Here is an 18,534-nt window from a genome sequence, read left to right on the forward strand (position 1 = left end):
GTTGTGGTGATAGTTAGAAATAACACAGGTTAAGTGGTCAACAGTGTCTGGCTCACAGTAGGTAGTTGATAAATTATATCTGTTACCATTGTTAAAGTACAATGGAAAAAGGAAAAATCGGTGAGCATACTTATTTGCTCTATTCCTAATCCTTTTGTACAAAAGCTTGGTGTTTATAAAACCAGCATTGTTTAGGGAAAATATCACAAAGCCCACTCTAGAGTGGAAAAACTTGAATTCAATAAGCTTGAGTTACTTACCCAAAGCTGAATCCCAGTTCATTTGGGGGGTTTTTGAGTAGGAAACAAATGTGTATCTTACTGTATAACACTACCTCTTACATCATCTTTGTACTTTAGTAATGAATTTGAGATGGTGGTGAAAATTTCCACATCTAAAAGCAGAGTCTCCACTTAGTCTATAGAAGAGGTTTAGGAGAGAGGAACTGTTGGCTTTCCACACAATTTATGTATAAAAATGTGTAGATGTATGAATTTTCTGGACAGAGGGGACAGACATCTATGAGATTCTCAAATGTGAAATTCTCAAATATATTCTCAAATGGACCCAATGAAAGTGAAGGACTATAACAGCTGCAAAATTAAGCCAAGTTTTCTCATTCTTGACACTATTGCTATTTTGGACTAGATAATTCTTCATTGGGGGGCGGGGGACTGTCCTTTGCATCATAGGATGTTTAGCAGCATCCCTGGCCTCTACCCACTGGATGCCAGTAACGTGTGTGCATGAGCGTGCGCACACACACACACACACACACACACACACACAAACACTCACAACAACAAAAACATCTCCAGATATTGCTGTATGTCCCCTGTGGAGCAAATTGCCCTCTGTAGAGAACCAGTACATTAGGTGAATACATTATCTGATTGGTTGTTTTTCTTAATTGATTATTACCTTATCTTATTTCAATAAATAAAATTGGGAAAGACCCAAACAAGCCAGATATATTAGTTTTAAGAGGTTGAGTCACATTTAAATACTTGAAATAACTAGTCACACTAATGCATTAAGATTATTTTCAAATTTATATCTATCTTTTTAATAATGGCATAATTATCCCCAGTTTTGATGAGAATGAAACCTTACCATGGAGTGAGCAAGAGAGATTGTACTGCAGTTTTTCTACATTCTAACTTATTCTTGACTGATTAGTGAAGTCATTCATAAGTAGAAAATGAGTATATTGGGGGGCTTTGTTTGCTTTCATGGGGCTTTTAAGATAATTAGTTCAGTAATAGAGTCACTGATCCAGAAGGTAGGTAAACTATGCCTATGGAAATTATCAGTGAGCTGGATGGACTGCCAGGATGGAAGCTTAACAAAATATGCCCAGATGTGGTTATACCGAAAGCCCCCAACATTAGAGAGCCCCTGTTAAGTACTAAACAGCCAAGTAACTCACTGTGCCCTGTGGTCTAGGGACTGCAGGCTGCTGAAGTACCTGGACTCAATACTGATCAAGTATGATTCCAATTAATCTTCAGATCCAGAATCACTTAATGGAATTCCAACCCTTTTCTTCATATTCCACTTCTCAATGGATCTCTAAGCCTAGCACTAAGCTCACTTATATAATGTGGAATAAAAACAACAATAATAGGTTTCATTTACTATGTGCCAAATACCATGTCAGACTTGTCAATCATCATTACAACCCCATGAAATAGGTTTTAGTATCTTCATTTCATAATTGAACAAACTGAAACTAGGCAAGGAACAAAGGAAGGATTCAGACTCCTATCTATCTGACTCCACAGCCTGACCTCCTTTCAATTCTAATAATAAACTTTCACTGAGAACTACCCACATTAAGTGTTTCACACATTATCTCATTTAATCCTTACAAAAATAATATGCATTATTATTATTATCCCCACTTTACAAATAAACAAGACCAAGCAACGTGCCCAAGATCACCTAGTTGTTTTTACTACCAGAGTCAAGGTGAAAACTCAGGTATTCTGACACCTGAGGACACATACTTAACCGCTACAGTATATACTCTCCTCTATAGAAACCAACCAAAGGATATTTGAAAGAATGAGACACAATCAGCTCTCTTCATATTGAACCAATTGGACAATTTAGCTTTAAAAACAGAGGTAGCCAGGGCTTCCCTGGTGGCGCAGTGGTTGAGAATCCGCCTGCCAACGCAGGGGACACGGGTTTGATCCCTGGTCCGGGAAGATCCCACATGCCGCGGAGCAACTAAGCCCGTGCACAGCAACTACTGAGCCTGTGCTCTAAAGCCCATGAGCCACAACTACTGACCCCGTGTGCTGCAACTACTGAAGCTCGCACACCTAGAGCCTGTGCTCCACGACAAGAGAAGCCACCGCAATGAGAAGCCCACGCATTGCAACGAAGAGTAGCCCCCGCTCACTGCAACTAGAAAAAGCCTGCACGCAGCAATGAAGACCCAACACAGCCAAAAATAAATAAATTAAATAAGTAAATTAAAAAATAAATAAAAAATAAAAATAGAGGTAGCCAGACCCAGTTCTCACTAATAATGTCCTGTTTCTGCAGTTCACTTCAACAGATATCAGTTTTTGTATGGAAGCTAAGACGCTTTTGAAATGTATGAAGTTGAGTGTTTGGGAACAATGTTTCTTTGGCTGTTTTGACCCTTTGAATAGATATTACAATCAAGCTGAATGAGAACAGTCCTGAGAAATTAGAACAGTTGCTGTATTTACTGGCTGAGTTTTCTTGGGTCAGACTAGTTCCTAAGTCTCATAAGTATACACCTTCCTCTCCCCACCCACCTTTTCATCAGTCTAAATAAATATAACATGAAGGACCCATTTGTGTTTTCTCACTAATAGAACTTTTTGTAAATAAATGATGAAAGAATTTTATAAGAGAGAGAGAGGATGAGAAATAGACCCACATTCCCTATAAAACTGTTTCAGCACAGCTGGCTTGTTTACTTTTAAGAGAGTTCTGAGGCCACTAAGTTGTGAAAAGAATAATTAACCAGCATATATTTTTAAGGACAGTGAACAAATACAGATGAACATCAAATTTTGAGAGATTCTTATTTAGTTTCAAAGTCAGACAATACTTGAGAGATTTTTAAGTTGCCTTGAAAGTTGATTAACTGGCCTAAAATGTATTGAGCCCCCAGTGTCCTAAGGCATACAGGAAGGCTGTAATGTTTTAATTCCAATAACCAGCACCATGAAACGTATTCTTGCAAAATAAAATTTTAAAACTAATTTAAAGCCTTCATTACTATTGATAAAATTATCATCAGTCTTTCTTTGTGGATGGACATTCCTTCAGGAAATTTGGTATCCAAGGGAAGATAGTCTTTTGTATTAGGTGGTTTTATGTAAGGGATAGAAACCAATCTCCAACTAGCTTAAGCCCAGGAGGGGTAGATTGATTTACAGCAGGGCATGATGGAGCTGGGCTTAAAAGCTACTGCAGCCAGGCCCCCAACTACCATCACAGCACACTCTTTCTCTCTGGAATAGGGGCTTCATTCACTCTGGTCAGTTTCTCTAGTGGGAGACTCAGCCTCAGGCACTCTGAATTCACATCATTACAGAGAGAGTAAGGGAGCTTCTCTCTCCTGCTTCAGTTAAAAAAAAAAAAAAATCCAAAGAAGGAATTCTGGTTGGCATGTCTGTGTCACATGCCTACCTCCTGTCACTGTTGCCAGAGGGCAAGGTACCATGATTAACCCAGCCTGGAAAAGACACCTACCTTTAGGGCCAAAGTGGGTGGGAACTGTTTCTGAAAGAAGGAGGCAGTGGGTTCTGGCCAGGCAAAATAATAGTTAGTACATCCTCATCTACTTTCAGTGATAAAAGGAAAGTAATTTGGCATGTGAGAAACAGATCCCAGATAACATGTATCATGAAAACAAGCAAAAAAAGAAAGGAATAAAGAGGAACAAGAGATAACATTGTACTTGAGTGGAGTCGAGAATTTTATAAACATGTCGAGATGAAAATCCAACATTTCAGCAGCAAGCACAGGAATGGGCCATTAGGCTACCTGATTCTAATGACTACAAAAACACCCTCCATAACTGATAGGGTGCACTGCAGAAGAAAGCACAGAAGAAGTGGTTCTCTGAGAGACTGGTTTGTGATAGAATACCATGCAGTGAGGTAGGGGCCACAAGAATAAGATGGTATAAGGTGGATATTTGGGTTGTCCTAGCCTTGTTAACAAATGATTATTTTCTTGAGCTTTTCAGCCCTCCATAAGCCTTTCAGAATTTAGGGAATTTACAGCATTGCAGTAGTTGTTGAAATAGTTCAACTATCTCAATTCCAGTTTTGCTAAGAAGAAAGAGACCCAGCAAGGGCATTTGCCTTTCCCAGGAGCAGAAAAAAAGTTAGTACTGCATTAATATAAAGACTCAAGCCTCTGTGTTATATGACTCTCATGCCTAGTCTTGACTAGGTCCCACAGAAAACAACGGAAGATGGAGGGGTTCCACTGTGCATGTGCTTTCTTTTTTTTTAAATGATTTTTGAGTTACAAGCTTGTATGGACGTTGACTTCAAAAGGCCAAGTGTTCTCTTACCTGAACACAGCTCCCTATGTCAACATCCCTTATCAGCAGTCTCAAAAGTGCACCTCCTTCAAAGGTTTCCTTCAATGTCAGCACCACAGGAATACTCAGTCATTCTGGTTTTCTTTTGTTTCTCCCTCTGCTTTCCCACCCTTCCAGATGATAGACATGATGTACTTTGTTATCATCATGCTGGTGGTGCTGATGAGTTTTGGGGTCGCCAGGCAAGCCATCCTGTTTCCCAACGAGGAGCCATCATGGAAATTGGCCAAGAACATCTTCTACATGCCCTATTGGATGATTTATGGGGAAGTGTTTGCAGACCAGATAGACCGTAAGCAAGTTTATGATTCTCATACACCAAAGTCAGGTATTTAACTTCATTTGGGTCATATCTTTTCCAAGTTTATTTGTTTGTTTTCAATAAATGGCTCAAGATAGAGGACTGATTCCTAGCTTGCTATCTTGGAGGAAAAAAAAACAATTACAGAAGGTGAATATACAATTTTAGCAAAGTAGTTCTCGGGTGTTTTTTTCAGGTATGTCCTTTCTGTGACATCTGTTGTGCCAAATTTGATCAAGAATGAACCATTTAAAAAGGTCTAAATTCTTTGGGGATTCAAAATCCTAGGGCCGTGTGTTGAATATTTCAATATTAGGAGTATATTATGTCACTACTCCCCACCCTACCCCAGCCCCCGGCCTTTAAAAAATAAATTCCTTGGGTTTGACTTCAGAACAAATAAACAATTCTCGATTTCGCCATCAGAATTCAAGAGGGCAAACATCTGCATGGTGTTTTCCTTGCACTGGAAACTATTCTCCAGCTCCTTTTCCCACTGTCTTAAATTATGTGCTATTGAGACTCAAAAGCTAGTATTCATTGCCTCAAAGTATGGAAAATGCCTTAGGTTATAAAATGAGTTGCTTGCTTGTAAATGCCAGAAAAAAAAATAGTATCTATATCATGAAGTGATTCATTGTGAGGAGCGAGTGCCAGCAGGCCCCCGATGTTTCATGCCCTAATAGATGCTGATTCTCTGTAATAAACACCCTTCTTGTATAGAGTTTGAAGATAGTTGTGTCCTAGGAGTCTGTTCCAGCATTTTATTTGGATCAAATGTCAGGGCACACCAGGCACTGGGAAATTATTTGGGAAGAAAGCATCAGGAAAGAAATATCTTTCAGTGTGGAGGAGTTGAATCCCAGGAGCAGCCATTTCTCATTTTCCCTGAGGAGTTTAGCTCTAGAAATAACATCCTTCCAACATTGTTGAATTAACATTTTTCTAACATTTTTTGCTGACAGGCCAGCCATCTGAGCTCTGGACTATGGACATGGATTAGGATTATATAACTAGGTAGTATAGCTTATTAAGAACAGGAACAGAAACTAGTCAGCATCTCCCCCGCCCCACCCTCTCCCCGCCAGTCCCAGGTAGGACTGAGACCAGGAAAGTAAGGACAAAGCACCAAAAAGTGTGAGTCCTACAGGCCTGTGAAGAGCATGTGTACGCTGGCCACAGAACACACCAGTCTCTCATTTTCCCTTCCATGACGGGTTTTGAACAAATACTCTTTCCTTCTCACAGTGAGTTATCTGAGGCAAGAAGGTTTTTTGGAACACCTAACTGGAACAAATACTCATTTCATGAGACTTAGCCATCTCACTGAGCAAGAATTTTAACTCCATCTCCCAGTTGGAATATCTTTGACAATGTGCAGCCTTCACCAAGACAGCTTTCCAGGGACTGGGGAAAACTCTTTTGAATTCCTTTTTTCAAATGGTCCCTAAAGGCAAAGCAACACTTAAAAAGCCCACCTATGATCGTTCTCCTCAGAGATTAAATGTACTATTTTTCCCCAAGAAATTGCTTTTCCACTTACATTATTTTTCTATCTTTTTTCTATCTTTTTCTATCTTTCCTTTCTTTCCCCAAATGAAATTAAGCCCCTATGGGTCTTTTGACAGTGCAACATTTTGGGATGGGAGAAGGAGGGTGGTGTAGGTGTGCTTTATGAGTGGGATTCTGTCCGTCCGTCTACAAGTGGCCATTTATTGATGTTGTACTGTGAACCCAGCCTAGTGCAACAAACACCACCATCTGGCTGAATCAGAGATTCTATTATTGTTATTTTAAAAGAAGGGCTGATTGTAGTTTAGAACTTGAAAAAACCCTGGAGATGGAAGTGCAGTGTTTTGTGTGAGTGAAGTATGAATAGAGATTTCCCACATTGTTAATTAGATCTGTGGTGCTCTTTGTGTGTGAGAATAAATTCTATCCCATATCCCACGTATCCCAGTATGTAGCCAACTCAGCCTTGGATGGATGTAACCTTCATGACACCCTTCCCCCCCGACCACTTACCTTCCTTTCTGATATTCTGAAATTGGCTGCAATGGTGGCCACTGTTCTAAGCTAAATCAGCCAGTTTTCTGTCTAGAGTGTTAAAGAGTATTTGTCCTTTCTCAAATGGGTATAGGACGCTGCCCCCAAACCTGTCATTACACTTGGCCAAAGTCATTGAACATCCCTGTCCTCTAAATGATTTGGTCTTCATGTCATGGCACTGAGTGGGCCAAAGGGGGATTGGGTGATGGCCCTGCCCGGACGTTCAGAACTGCCCCGGAGACCCAAGTACCGAGCTATTTGAGAAAGGTACAAATCGTTTATGCTGCCCTGCGGTGTCTTGCCTCCTTTCTGTGCCGTGTGCAGGTTGGTTTGTGAAGCATGTGTTCAGGCTGATTGGATCTCATATCCCCCTGGACCCACAGCCCTGCCCAGGGTCCACCAGCCTCATCGTGTGGATGTGCCCAGTGGGGACCTCTCCAAGTGCTGCCCATCCTCGCACACCTTCTCAGAGCAGCTCATTGCTAACGTAACGCACGCGCTCCATGTCTAACTCTTCTTGTTTTTAGCTGCAAAATTGTCAAACCCATTTCATGTTTGCAGAAATAATCTTTCTTAATTAAGATGAGTGTATATGGCTGTATAATGGGGCCCTCGGGGTGGGTTATTAACATCTGTCTCACACCTCAGAAGGGAGGACAGCTTTAATGCCCTCACTTCTGGGAGGCAATATTACCCAACTACAGATTTTTAATATACATTCCATTTTTTTCTTGTAGTTAGTCCTAAACCCAGAGACTATCAATAAGGCCAAAAAAGCTAGAATGAGACTTCTAAGGTTACTTTCCAAATGTGCTTAAAGACTAAAAGCAAAAGGAAAAAAGAAAAAAAAAAGAATGTAAATTTACAAAATGACATATACTTTGACCTCTAAGCCAAGTTGGGTTAACACAAACGATAGTCTAGCCTTAATCTTAATTATCTGTAGAGGCTAAAACATTTGCTTTGGTGTTGGGAGCAGAAGTGAGTGCAAGAATGTGTTTGGAAATAGCAGATAATGAAGCTCAGGAAGGAACAGTGATGATCTGCTCTTCTAGACACTTTGCCTAACACCCTGATTAATGGATGGGAATTGAACCTGCTGTCATTGTCTGATTGGTGGGTTTCTGGTTTTTGTTTTTTTCAAATAGCCCAAAATAATCTCAGATATTTATGTTATATATACTAGCTCTCTAAGACCCAATCCCTGGGCTACCGTGAGGGGACTTGGGCTCCAGGTTGCTAAAAGCATTGCTACTGAATGATGATATCCTTCTGGGCATCTCATTAAATGACCCATGTTGCATGGCTTCTGAGAGCTGGTCAGGATCCCACTGGAGCCTGAGGGGAAAAAAGCCACTTAAGAGTAGAGGAGCAGCAGAATAAATTTCCAGCACATTCATGCCAAGGTGGGGGCAAAGCTAAAATTAAATGGATTTTCGCCAGCTGAGAAATCTGGTTCTACGTTTTTGTGTGTGAGGTGCTTGGAAGTTCACCTCTGTTGGCAGAGAAAACGGGGTGTCTCTAGCTTCCTCGAGCCTCTGAATGAATGAGACTTCCCTTTATTTACAGGGCATCTTTGCGTTGCCTGCCATACACACAGATTCCCCAGGCTGTACCAGGGCAGGGGGAAAATGAATCATGCTCTTGAATACATTAAATCAGCATCTAAATTTAGTCCTTTTTTCTGTCTCTCTTGAGTATTTTCACAAGTTTGGTTAGTAATGTGGAAGCAGAATGTCCAAAACTTACTTTCTACCATGACAACTTATTATTTAGCCGTTTCTATTCTCCCTAAATTAACTATCCAACCTACCTAGTGCATGGATCACATTTTATTTCCCTTATTGCCTAGGGCCTTTCCGTCTGAAATTAATAGGTTATCTGGAGTAAGAGGGATATTTGTGTTGTTGTTTGATTTGGTTTTGCTCATTTGTTTATTTAGTACTGAAGTTTTGCGGTTCAAAAACTCTATAGGCTTGTTGTCTCTGTGATGTTGACTGGATTTAAAGTGTTGTTTTTGTCAGGAAACAAGGAGCATGCATGGGCATGTAAAGCTCAGACATTCTCCTGTATTACTTTTCTGTCTCAAATCATTTGTTGCTCACTTCAGGTGTGGAAATTAGGATAGCTCAAGGCCGGTCTCTAAAATATGCCTACTTACGGTGAAGCTTAGAACAGCAAGAACACAGAAGATGACTATTGTTATGCATTTCAAGCCATAGACTCCAGTTCTGGAAACTCAGGGCTCTGCATCTGTTTGGTATTCAGGACTGACCTTCTCTAATGGATTCAGAGCACACTATGCCTGACAGCTGTGGCGTGGGGAGTGTTCCCTGACGAAGGAAAGTATTTTGGAAAAGACAAACTCGAGCCTGTGCCAACTTTTGGGAAAGGGGGTATTGTTTTGCTGGGTTTTGTTTTTGCAAATTGCTAAGGAAGTAAGCCAATATGAGGCACCACCCCCATTTTCTGTCCCTGAAAGTCAGCTTACACTCTAGAGAATCCCCACCCAACTTGTTTACTAATGCAACCTGAGGGTTAGCGGGCTTACAAACAGCAGAACTATCTGCAGACAGGCCGTTGTGACGATTCCTTTCACTATTGTAACCAACATTTGTTCCACTGTCATCATGCTGATTTTAGCCTTTGCTCACAGGTGAGGCTCCATTTTTAATTTGTTCATTTCTCAGTCAATGAATATTTATTTTGTTCCTACTATGAGCTGAACATCGAGGTACAGAGATGCATGTGACAGAGACATTGTCTTCAAGGAATTTACAGTCCAGGAGAGACAGACTGACGTGGTCCATATATGTGGAGATGGAGCCCTAGAAAGAAAGTAGTCAGTTCTTCCTGGGGTGAAAGGAGGAGCACAGTAGATGAAGCCTTGCAAAGAGTGGGAAGGTTGAGCTGAGCCCTGAAATTTAAGTAGATATTTGCTAGACAGATGGGAGCAGGGGGGGTGTGAAGGAGAAGAATGACATTCCAAACCGAGACTTAGCATGGAAAGTTCCAGGCACAGCAGGTAGTTTAATATGGCTGACTGCAGGGTGAGAGGCAGGAGGCAGGAAGCAGGACAGATGGGTCTGAAGAGAGACAGGAGTATAGATCTTAGCGGAGTTATACTCCCTGCTCAGGGTAGTACCATGATATGATACATGTTTTAGTTGGAGCTATCAAGCAAAATGTAAAGGGTCCATAAAAGGGATGGAGATGGAAGGTGGGAGGACATTAGCTAATGTGGTAGCAGTTGGAATGGAGAAGATAGGCAGCATAAAACTTCAGGAAGGTAAAGTCAGAAGGACCTGGATGGAAGTCAGATGGTGCAGAAGGTGGGAGTGCGGGAAGTGGAAGAGGATTTAAGATGGAGGAGATGAAGTTCACTCCAAGGTTTCTGGCTCAGTCTAAACAGTGCTGTCATCTACTGAGATAGAGGAGCAGGAAGGATTAACTGTGGGGGGAAGGGGACTTGTTCATTTGGGCTTGGATGGAGCTTGAAGTTTCCATTGGAATTCCAAAAAAATTATGAAGAAGACTATTTTGTATATAGAACTCTGGAGCTAAGTAGAAAAAGCTGGACTGGAGATACAGATTTGGGGTTCAAGAATATTACCACCAGTCAAAGCCATGGGAATGGGTGAGCTTCCCAGAGAGCACAAGTAGAGAGAGAAGAGAAGGCCAGAGCAGAACACTGAGAATGGAGGTGTCAGCAGTATCAAATGCAAGAGAAGAGTGCAACTAGGTGAATATTTGAAAGAGTCCATTCAGTTTGACCTTTAGAAAGTCACTGGTGACTTTGGCCAGAGAATTTGCATTTCAGTGGGGAGTGCAAAAATCAATTACAGTGATTTAAGAGTAAATGAGTAGCAAGGCAAAGCATTTACCAGGGAAAAGGGAGGGAGAGAAGTGTTGTATATGTATGGCCCGGGAGTGTCCATGCAGTGAGGCTTGGAAAAGAAGAGTATTGTTTTGTAATCACCCCTCAGGAAAGTCACTGACCCATACATATCAAGAATTGCTTAGGGCTGCCTCTTTGGCATAGTTAGGTTGTCTGTTTTTCTCAGTCAAGGACTCAGCAGCCCAGATCAGGAAAGACAAATAGTTGGATTAAGTCAAGATTGAAGATTTGTTGTGCCATTACAGCAGAAAGAAAGGGGCCTAGGGATTTTGAAGAGGCTTGCAAGGGTTCTTAAAGTTATGCATTATAAGGTCTAGGATGGAGGATGAAGAAAGTAAAAGGTACAATGTTGGTAAGTACCTAGGAGGAAAAAAGAATAATCAAAGGACTAGAATTCTAACCTGAACACCAAGGGCACTGAGGACTAAGGATCCTGAGAGTAGTGATGATAACGTGCTGTGGTCAGAGAATGGTAGACGGGGCATTCAAAATGGAGAGGGTGGAACAATTTAGGATAATGAGAAGGTCCAGGAGTGGCTATAAGAATGGGTTCTAGGATATGCTGGAATCAGGGTCCCACATCGTGAAGCTAGGTTCTTCTGTGTTTGTCACTTACAGATATTGAAGTGTCCATGATAATGACAAGAGATGGGGTGGACGGGAAGACTTTGAGCGGGATGATCTGAAACCCAAAGGAGAAAGGGCTTTTTGCACAGCAGTGAACAACAGTGGTCTAGAAGAGGCAAAGAGTGTCAGCGAGAATGCACACACTACTTATGGGAACCACACTGGCAGATGAGCGGAAATGTGGGATTTCCATTTGAGAAGGTTACAGGGAGGTGGTGTCTTCCTACAAAATGGGTTTAGCTAAGCCAAGAATATGGGGTATTGTTCTTACGATAAGTGTAAGAAAGCAGAGGAGTTTGTGTTCAGTGGTAAGTGTTTTCCAGAAGGCTCTGGGGAAAGGGAGAAATGGGAAAATTCAGTGGGCAGAAAGCACAACATCACATGAGGACAGTAGCATAAGGCAGGATAGTTAACCAGGGGAGTTTGCATTGCAGATATAGAGGATCATAGGTAAGAAAGGTATGGTGGGAATAACTTTTCCTTAGTTTTGAGGCAGCTGGAGACTGGAGCCCTAGTAGCATAAGAGGCCAGAGGAGGCTGATGAGATCTAGGTCTCAGAGGCAGACTAGAGTGGCCATTGCTCAGGCTTCCGAGATTGTGTTGGGGACAGATTGCTCTGGTGCCTGAGGAATGGGTGTGGCTCCCAGATCACAGATGGAGAGGCTGCCAGAAAATCAACTTTATTTTTTATTATAATTCTGCTTATTTCTCTTTTGAACACCTACCCCTTATGCTGGGGAAGAATCATGACCTCAGGCTCAGCCCTCTCTACCTTCCCTGAGGTGGGTTAATGTTGGGGGTGGGAGCACGTTGTAGTTTTGAGTAATCTGTCCACACAGTTTGCTGCTAAAATGTCCATTATGCCTGTCAGTGTGACCCTCCAAGTGTAGCTGACTTATGAGGTCTCCCCACAGTCCCAAATCCTAGACAGTTGCTCCCTCTGGGGTCCTGCTACCCACAAAAGAACTGCCAGGAAAACCACGCAGCCTGCGCCCACAAAGCACATGCAAGCTGGCGTTCACTCCCAGACACCCTCACACGTACACACAGACACACATTTCTTTCCTCTCCCCTCCAGTCTTGCTCCCGCCAGCGTAATTTCATCTATTCCCCAAATTCCTCTCTCTGTTACCCCTTCTACAAATGCTTGAAAGTCCTGAGAGCTGCTACATCCGGACCACAGAAGCAGCCAGAGACTCAAAGGCTGTCTCTGGGTTGTGGCTTGCGACCCCTCCTTCCCTGATACAGAGCCATTACCTGCTTGCAAAACAAGCGGGAAATGTGAATGAGTATTTCATAATGCTATCCCACCACACTGATTTAACCATCTTGTAAGTAAAAACAGGATGTCCCAAATAAAATAAACTTATTGGCGCCAGGCATGCTAGATGTAATCTCTGTGTTTCAAAGGAAATGTGTAGGAATCATAATAAATCGTCTCATGGTGTTGCTGCAGGGATTTCCTAAAGTCTCAGAATGGTAGTAGGTCTTGCAAGTTCTTCTAGAATAACCCTGTCCAGTAGAATCTTCTGTGATGGTGGAACTGATCTAGTCCTGCACTTTTAGTCACACGTGGCTAGCGGGCCCTTGAAATGCGGCCGGTGTGAATGAGAAACTGAATTTTTCTTTAATTTTAATTAATTGAAGTTTTAATTTAAAGGGCTGCACATTGCTAATTGCTACCCTATGGGACAGCTCAGTTCTAGTATATAAAAATCCTTCAGAACAGCAGCTCTGTGAGAGCTGGAAACACATCTGTCTTGTTCCCTACTGTAGCCTCAGCATCTCAAACTGTCTGGCACAAAGTATGTGCTCAGAAAATAGTTGGTGCATGAAATAAACCCCTTGACGTAAGGAATAGAAAGAAAGTAAGGTTGTTACCTGCTTTACATAATTTAAAAAAAGATTTCAATGATACATATAAAGGAATTTGAAAATTTTCAATTGAAAGGATGAAAAGTTTATTATAAAGGAATTTAAAATTTGGGTTAAGTTTAATGTAGTGATCATGGATTCATGCTTCAAACACACACACAGAGAAAAGTGAACTCAAATGGGATCCTAGAGTTGATAACTTCCTGCAGTTTAGCTGAATTTGTATTCAAGAAGAGAATTACAGCCACATTCAAGAAATATTTATTGAACAAGTCATCATTCTAGACTCTGTGCAGAGACTGATTGTTGGGTAGCTAGAAGAGAGGAAGGAAGAGAGGGAGAGAAGGGAGGAGGGATGGAGGGAGGGAGGGAGGATGGAAAGAAGGGAGGGAGAGAGGGTAGGCATTTGGTTGTTGAGGGCAGCTGAGGAAGGAAGAGAGAGCTGTGTGAGCCCAGCAGTGGGGCTGGATGAGACCCAAACAGAGAGCCCTGCCAGCTCCACATTGTGCCACACTGGAGGTGGTTGCCATGCATCCTGTAACTACGGGCCTTTCCACAGGCACAGTGTCCTGACCAAACGCAACGAGGCAGATGGCTGATTTCCACTCAAAGCAGAGCAGAGTACATCCCTTCTGATAACGTGGCAAGATTTTAACTGATCTGTATCAACAGCAACCAAAAAATAGACTGACCTCCACACAGGTTAACTATTAACAGACAGGGCCAGCAAGATTCACATGTTAATTGTTTTTTCTCAGATGTGACAAGAATCCAAATAAGCCTGCAGCCTCAGTGAGGAGGAGAAGTTAGGTGCTCAGGATCTTTTACAAGATACTGTCCAGTGGAGTGAAGAGCTTCCTGCTGCTAGATTTCAGACTCTGTCTGGCAAGTGACATTTGACTGAATCGCTTGGCCTTCAGCCAGATATTTGGTGTCTAGAGTATCAGGCCTGGGGTTCAAGATGAGGGCATGCTTGGCAGAAGACCCCAGTAACTTCAGATCAGGTATAGAATTTTGAGTCCTTGCCATGGTGACACACCCAGTTCAAGTAGATGACATCCACTGATGAGTTAAAACCTGAGGGGCTATTTCTTTTTGTTGTTGGTTTTTTTTTGTTGTTTTTTTTTTTGCGGTACGCGGGCCTCTCACTGCTGTGGCCTCTCCCGTTGCGGAGCACAGGCTCCGGACGCGCAGGCTCAGAGGCCATAGCTCACGGGCCCAGCCGCTCCGCGGCATGTGCGCTCTTCCCGGACCGGGCCACAAACCCGTGTCCCCTGCATCGGCAGGCGGACTCTCAACCACTGCACCACCAGGGAAGCCCTGAGGGGCTATTTCTTGACCTGGGTTGTCGTTACATGGGTTTTCATTTTACACTGGACATATATGTTTTGTGGACTCTTCTGTATATATGATATATCTCACAATGTAATATAAAAAGGAATAAAACAGACAGGCTGCTATCACATTTTCTAGATTCTAGTTAGAATGGATTCATTCATTCAGTGACATGTACTGAGCGCTTCTGTGTGCCAGGCACTGTGCGAGGAGCTGGGGATTAAAAAGAAACATACATTATTGCCTTGGCTTCGAAAAATGTTTAATAGGGATGATTGACAAGTAAACAAATCAGTATGATATATATTTCCATAGATGTGATGTATAAGGACTTAGCTCAAAGGAAAGAACATACTTTTATTTGAGGGGGGGTGGGGTGAGGGGGACGTGTTGAAGCAGAAAAACAAGAGAAGACAAAGTACAGCCAGAAAAATTCTCCTGGAGGTAACAGTTAAGCTGGATCATAAAGGGTATTAAGAGTTTCCCAGACAGATCATAAGAGGGCGTTCTAGACAGAGGGACCATCATGCACAAAGCTAGAGAGAGGTGACAAGGTATGCCAGGTGTAGGCTTGTGGAGATAGCAGAGAAGTGAGACTCCCTCCCTGGACCGGTCAGTTAGGGTTAATCCCCGTTACAAGGTGCTCCCAAGCCTCCTTTACCTACCCTGGGTTAACACATGGCACCATATTGGTTTTTTCTGGTTTCTTATGTGTATCCCCCACTGGACTATATGCATTTTGGGAGGGTGAAGGCCGGGGTTCGTGTCCATCTTTTTCACCATATTTGAGTGAATGAATGGAGAAGAGGTTAGAAAGGTAGATTGTAAAGCCTTTGTATGACAGGCTAAGGAATTTGAATCTTTTCTTATGGGAAATGCACAGCTTACCTTGTGTGGAGCTCATTTCTAAGTTAAGGCTGTAGTTTATGGAATTCGCAGGTTGTGAATGCCAGTGGGGATATTGTGGCTGGAAAGTATACAACCATGATGCTCATTTCAGGGAAGCTCGGTGAGCCGTAGAAAAGCCCTTTGTTCCAAAATGTCTTTTAAAAGAGAAATAGCACGTTTCGAAGAGTCAGAACATCCCCTGAATGGGTTAAACCTACTGACTCTTCTCCCCTTAGTGTGAAGTATTTGAATCTTTCATCTTAACCCCCCAAAAAAGCTGAAATCAGCATTCAGGGAAGGAAAGTTAAAATGGGGGCAGGTAAGGAAGGAAGCAGATGGCTCCAACGCAGGGCGAGGCAGACCTTGAGCACCCAGAGGGCACCACGAGGTGACTGTGTGCCTGGAGGGCAGGGAAAGTGAGGCGGGGTGTGTGGAAGGCTCGGAAAGAGAGCTGGTGGCAGAAACAGCTATGCCTACCTTGCAGTTTGGCCAAGGGCCCTGGCAGATGCCCGGCTTACCTCCAAAAACCATCTTCTCTGCTGTCTGCAATAAATTGCTGATGCCTGAATTTAAATATCAGGACTACTTGAAGTTCCAAAAGCCTCAGGCTCCCCCCAGTTCAGGCTGCAGGTGCTGGAGTTCCCAACTCCTGCTTCTCCAGTTCAGCCAGGTTTCTCCTCACCTACACCCCACCTCTCCCTGCTAGGAGACTAACAGATGCAAAAGAGAGAGAGGAAGACAGAGGAGAGGAGTCACATGCATTCAGGTACCACCCTCTCTCACCTTTTCCTTTAGTTCATCCTTTATTTATCTTCAGGTCCATTAAAAATCTATTTCCCAGGAAAGTCAAATGTCTAAAAAAGCCCCGGGAAAGCCAACAGAAGCTGGAATACCTTCAAAGAAGTTTTCTTGTGACCGCAGGATCTCCCACAGTTAGGTCTGCCTCACTGGTTCTCAACTGGGGGCAATTTTGCCCTCAGCCCCACCCCCAGGGGACATTTAGCACTGCTTAGAAGTATTTTTGTTTGCCACAACTCGAAAGATGCTACTGGCATCTAGTGGTAGAGGCCAGGGATGCTACTACACAGGACAACTTCCCAAGCAAAAAAATCTTCCAACCCAAAATGTCAGTAGTGCTGAGGTTGAGAAAACCTGGTCTATTAGAATCCAAAATTCAACTTATTGTTGCTTCTCAAAAAAAAAATGGCACAAGGTAGTTGCCGTCAACATCTGCAAAGTCCTAAAGGACAGATCTGAAAAGATCCCAAGTCCTTACAACCTGATGCCAGGAACAGTGTTCTAGGCCCCCATCTGCCATTGCTTACAGAGTTTCACATCTCTCTCCACTCTGCTCACTCATTTGATCTTCAGACCAAAGACCAAGTTAGGACATCATGCAATTATGGTGTCAGAATGGTCAACATGACAAGCCACTTTTAGCAAACACCAGTAGGTCCCATCACCTGTTCTTGGGGACCAGTTTTGGATGGAATAAACCCAGCTACCATTGCAGTGAAGAATGAGGAGAACCCAGAGTTCTTATCATTCAGAATTCACCACCTGTTTTGCTGATCCAGGTAAAATCTAGCAAACTTCAACACTTCCCAAGTTTTTATCTGAGAGATGTCAGTGATTTTTTAATAGGAAAGGATCATCCTGCATGACCAGAGAAAGTGGCTTCAGTGACCTCAGAAGTCCTGTGAAATTGTCCAGTTCAATCAGTCTAGCTCATCATCCGAGATGAAGCAGGAAGGAGAACCACACTCCCCATGATCAGACTCAGTAGTTACAGTTACTGACCAACTTAACACCACTGGACCAAACCCAAAACCATTTTTAAACATTGTGCTGGAGCCAGTGACTCTCTCCTGAGTAGACCACAGGATCCAGCTTTACAAAATCACAGTCCTTAAAGCAAAGGAATAGAGTGTGTGGCATGCCCTTTTTAATATTCTGAACAAGGGCTTTAGAAGTAAAACGCCACTGTGAACTAAGTGGTTGCAGTACGGTTGCAGGAAAGCCAGTTGCTGACAAGTACTTCAAAGTCACGGATGCCACCTGAGGAACGTAGTGTTCAATGACCAGAGGGACTGTGTATGGCGCATGCGGTTCTATTATACAGCGAGTAATTGAATATACAGGGTGGGGGACGTCTCCATCAAACAGGTCAGGCACTAAAAGACTAGATTCTTTTCAGTGGATTTAAGATTATACAACCTGTCAGGAGTCTACATAAGATAACCAAATGTCGAAAATGTCGCTGCTTTTTGAAAAATACACGGCAGTTGCACTTAAGCAGATTGTACTAAATATAAGGATGCCTGAGTGCTTTATTAGCTGTCAGGTGTGTTACAAAGGCTGTGTCATGAGTATCATGGGTTTCTTCTGGCATTTCTAGGTGAAGGGAAGTCAATTAACATTTGTTGAGATCCTATTACAGTGGCTGGCACCAGACCAGGCACAGGATATACTGCAACCCACTTAATCCTGATTTACTGTTGATGTACAGAAAGAGCAGAGATTAAATAACTTCCTTACGGCACACAGCCAGGGTTGCAGAGGCGGAATTGGAACCCAGACCTGTCTAACTCCTAAGTCAGTGCCCTCATTTCTACCTTGTAACAGAAGGCTGCTTCCATCTGATTCCACAGGCCTCTTTTCTCCCCTGCACCTTGCTCCAGTGACGGGACCACAGTTATGCATTCATTTACTTAGCAACCGCTTATCAAGTGCTCTACTTGGCCCTGGAGAGCAAGTTGTACACAGGAGAGACCTCACCTTTCCCTTAGTGGGAGTTATAGTCTCTTGGGGGCAGGAGGGTGGTAGACAATTAGTAAACAAATAAGATACTTTGGGATAGTAATAGGTTCCATAAAGAGAATAAATCCAAGTAGTAGGCTAGGGAGTCATTGGGGTGAGGAATTAGGGTACAATTTTACATAGAATGGTCAGGGGAAG

At 42.8% G+C, this 18,534-nt stretch overlaps 1 protein-coding gene across 1 annotated transcript in view; it reads left to right on the top strand.

Moving 5' to 3' along the window:
* TRPM3 (transient receptor potential cation channel subfamily M member 3) overlaps window positions 1–18,534 on the top strand; it is an 856,716-nt gene that overhangs the window by 797,744 nt on the left and 40,438 nt on the right. The window contains 1 exon segment of the mRNA XM_032635138.1: window positions 4,721–4,895. Within this exon segment, the coding sequence (XP_032491029.1) occupies window positions 4,721–4,895 (175 nt within the window).

Source organism: Phocoena sinus, chromosome 6, assembly GCF_008692025.1.
Source record: "Phocoena sinus isolate mPhoSin1 chromosome 6, mPhoSin1.pri, whole genome shotgun sequence".
Lineage (NCBI taxonomy): Eukaryota > Metazoa > Chordata > Mammalia > Artiodactyla > Phocoenidae > Phocoena > Phocoena sinus.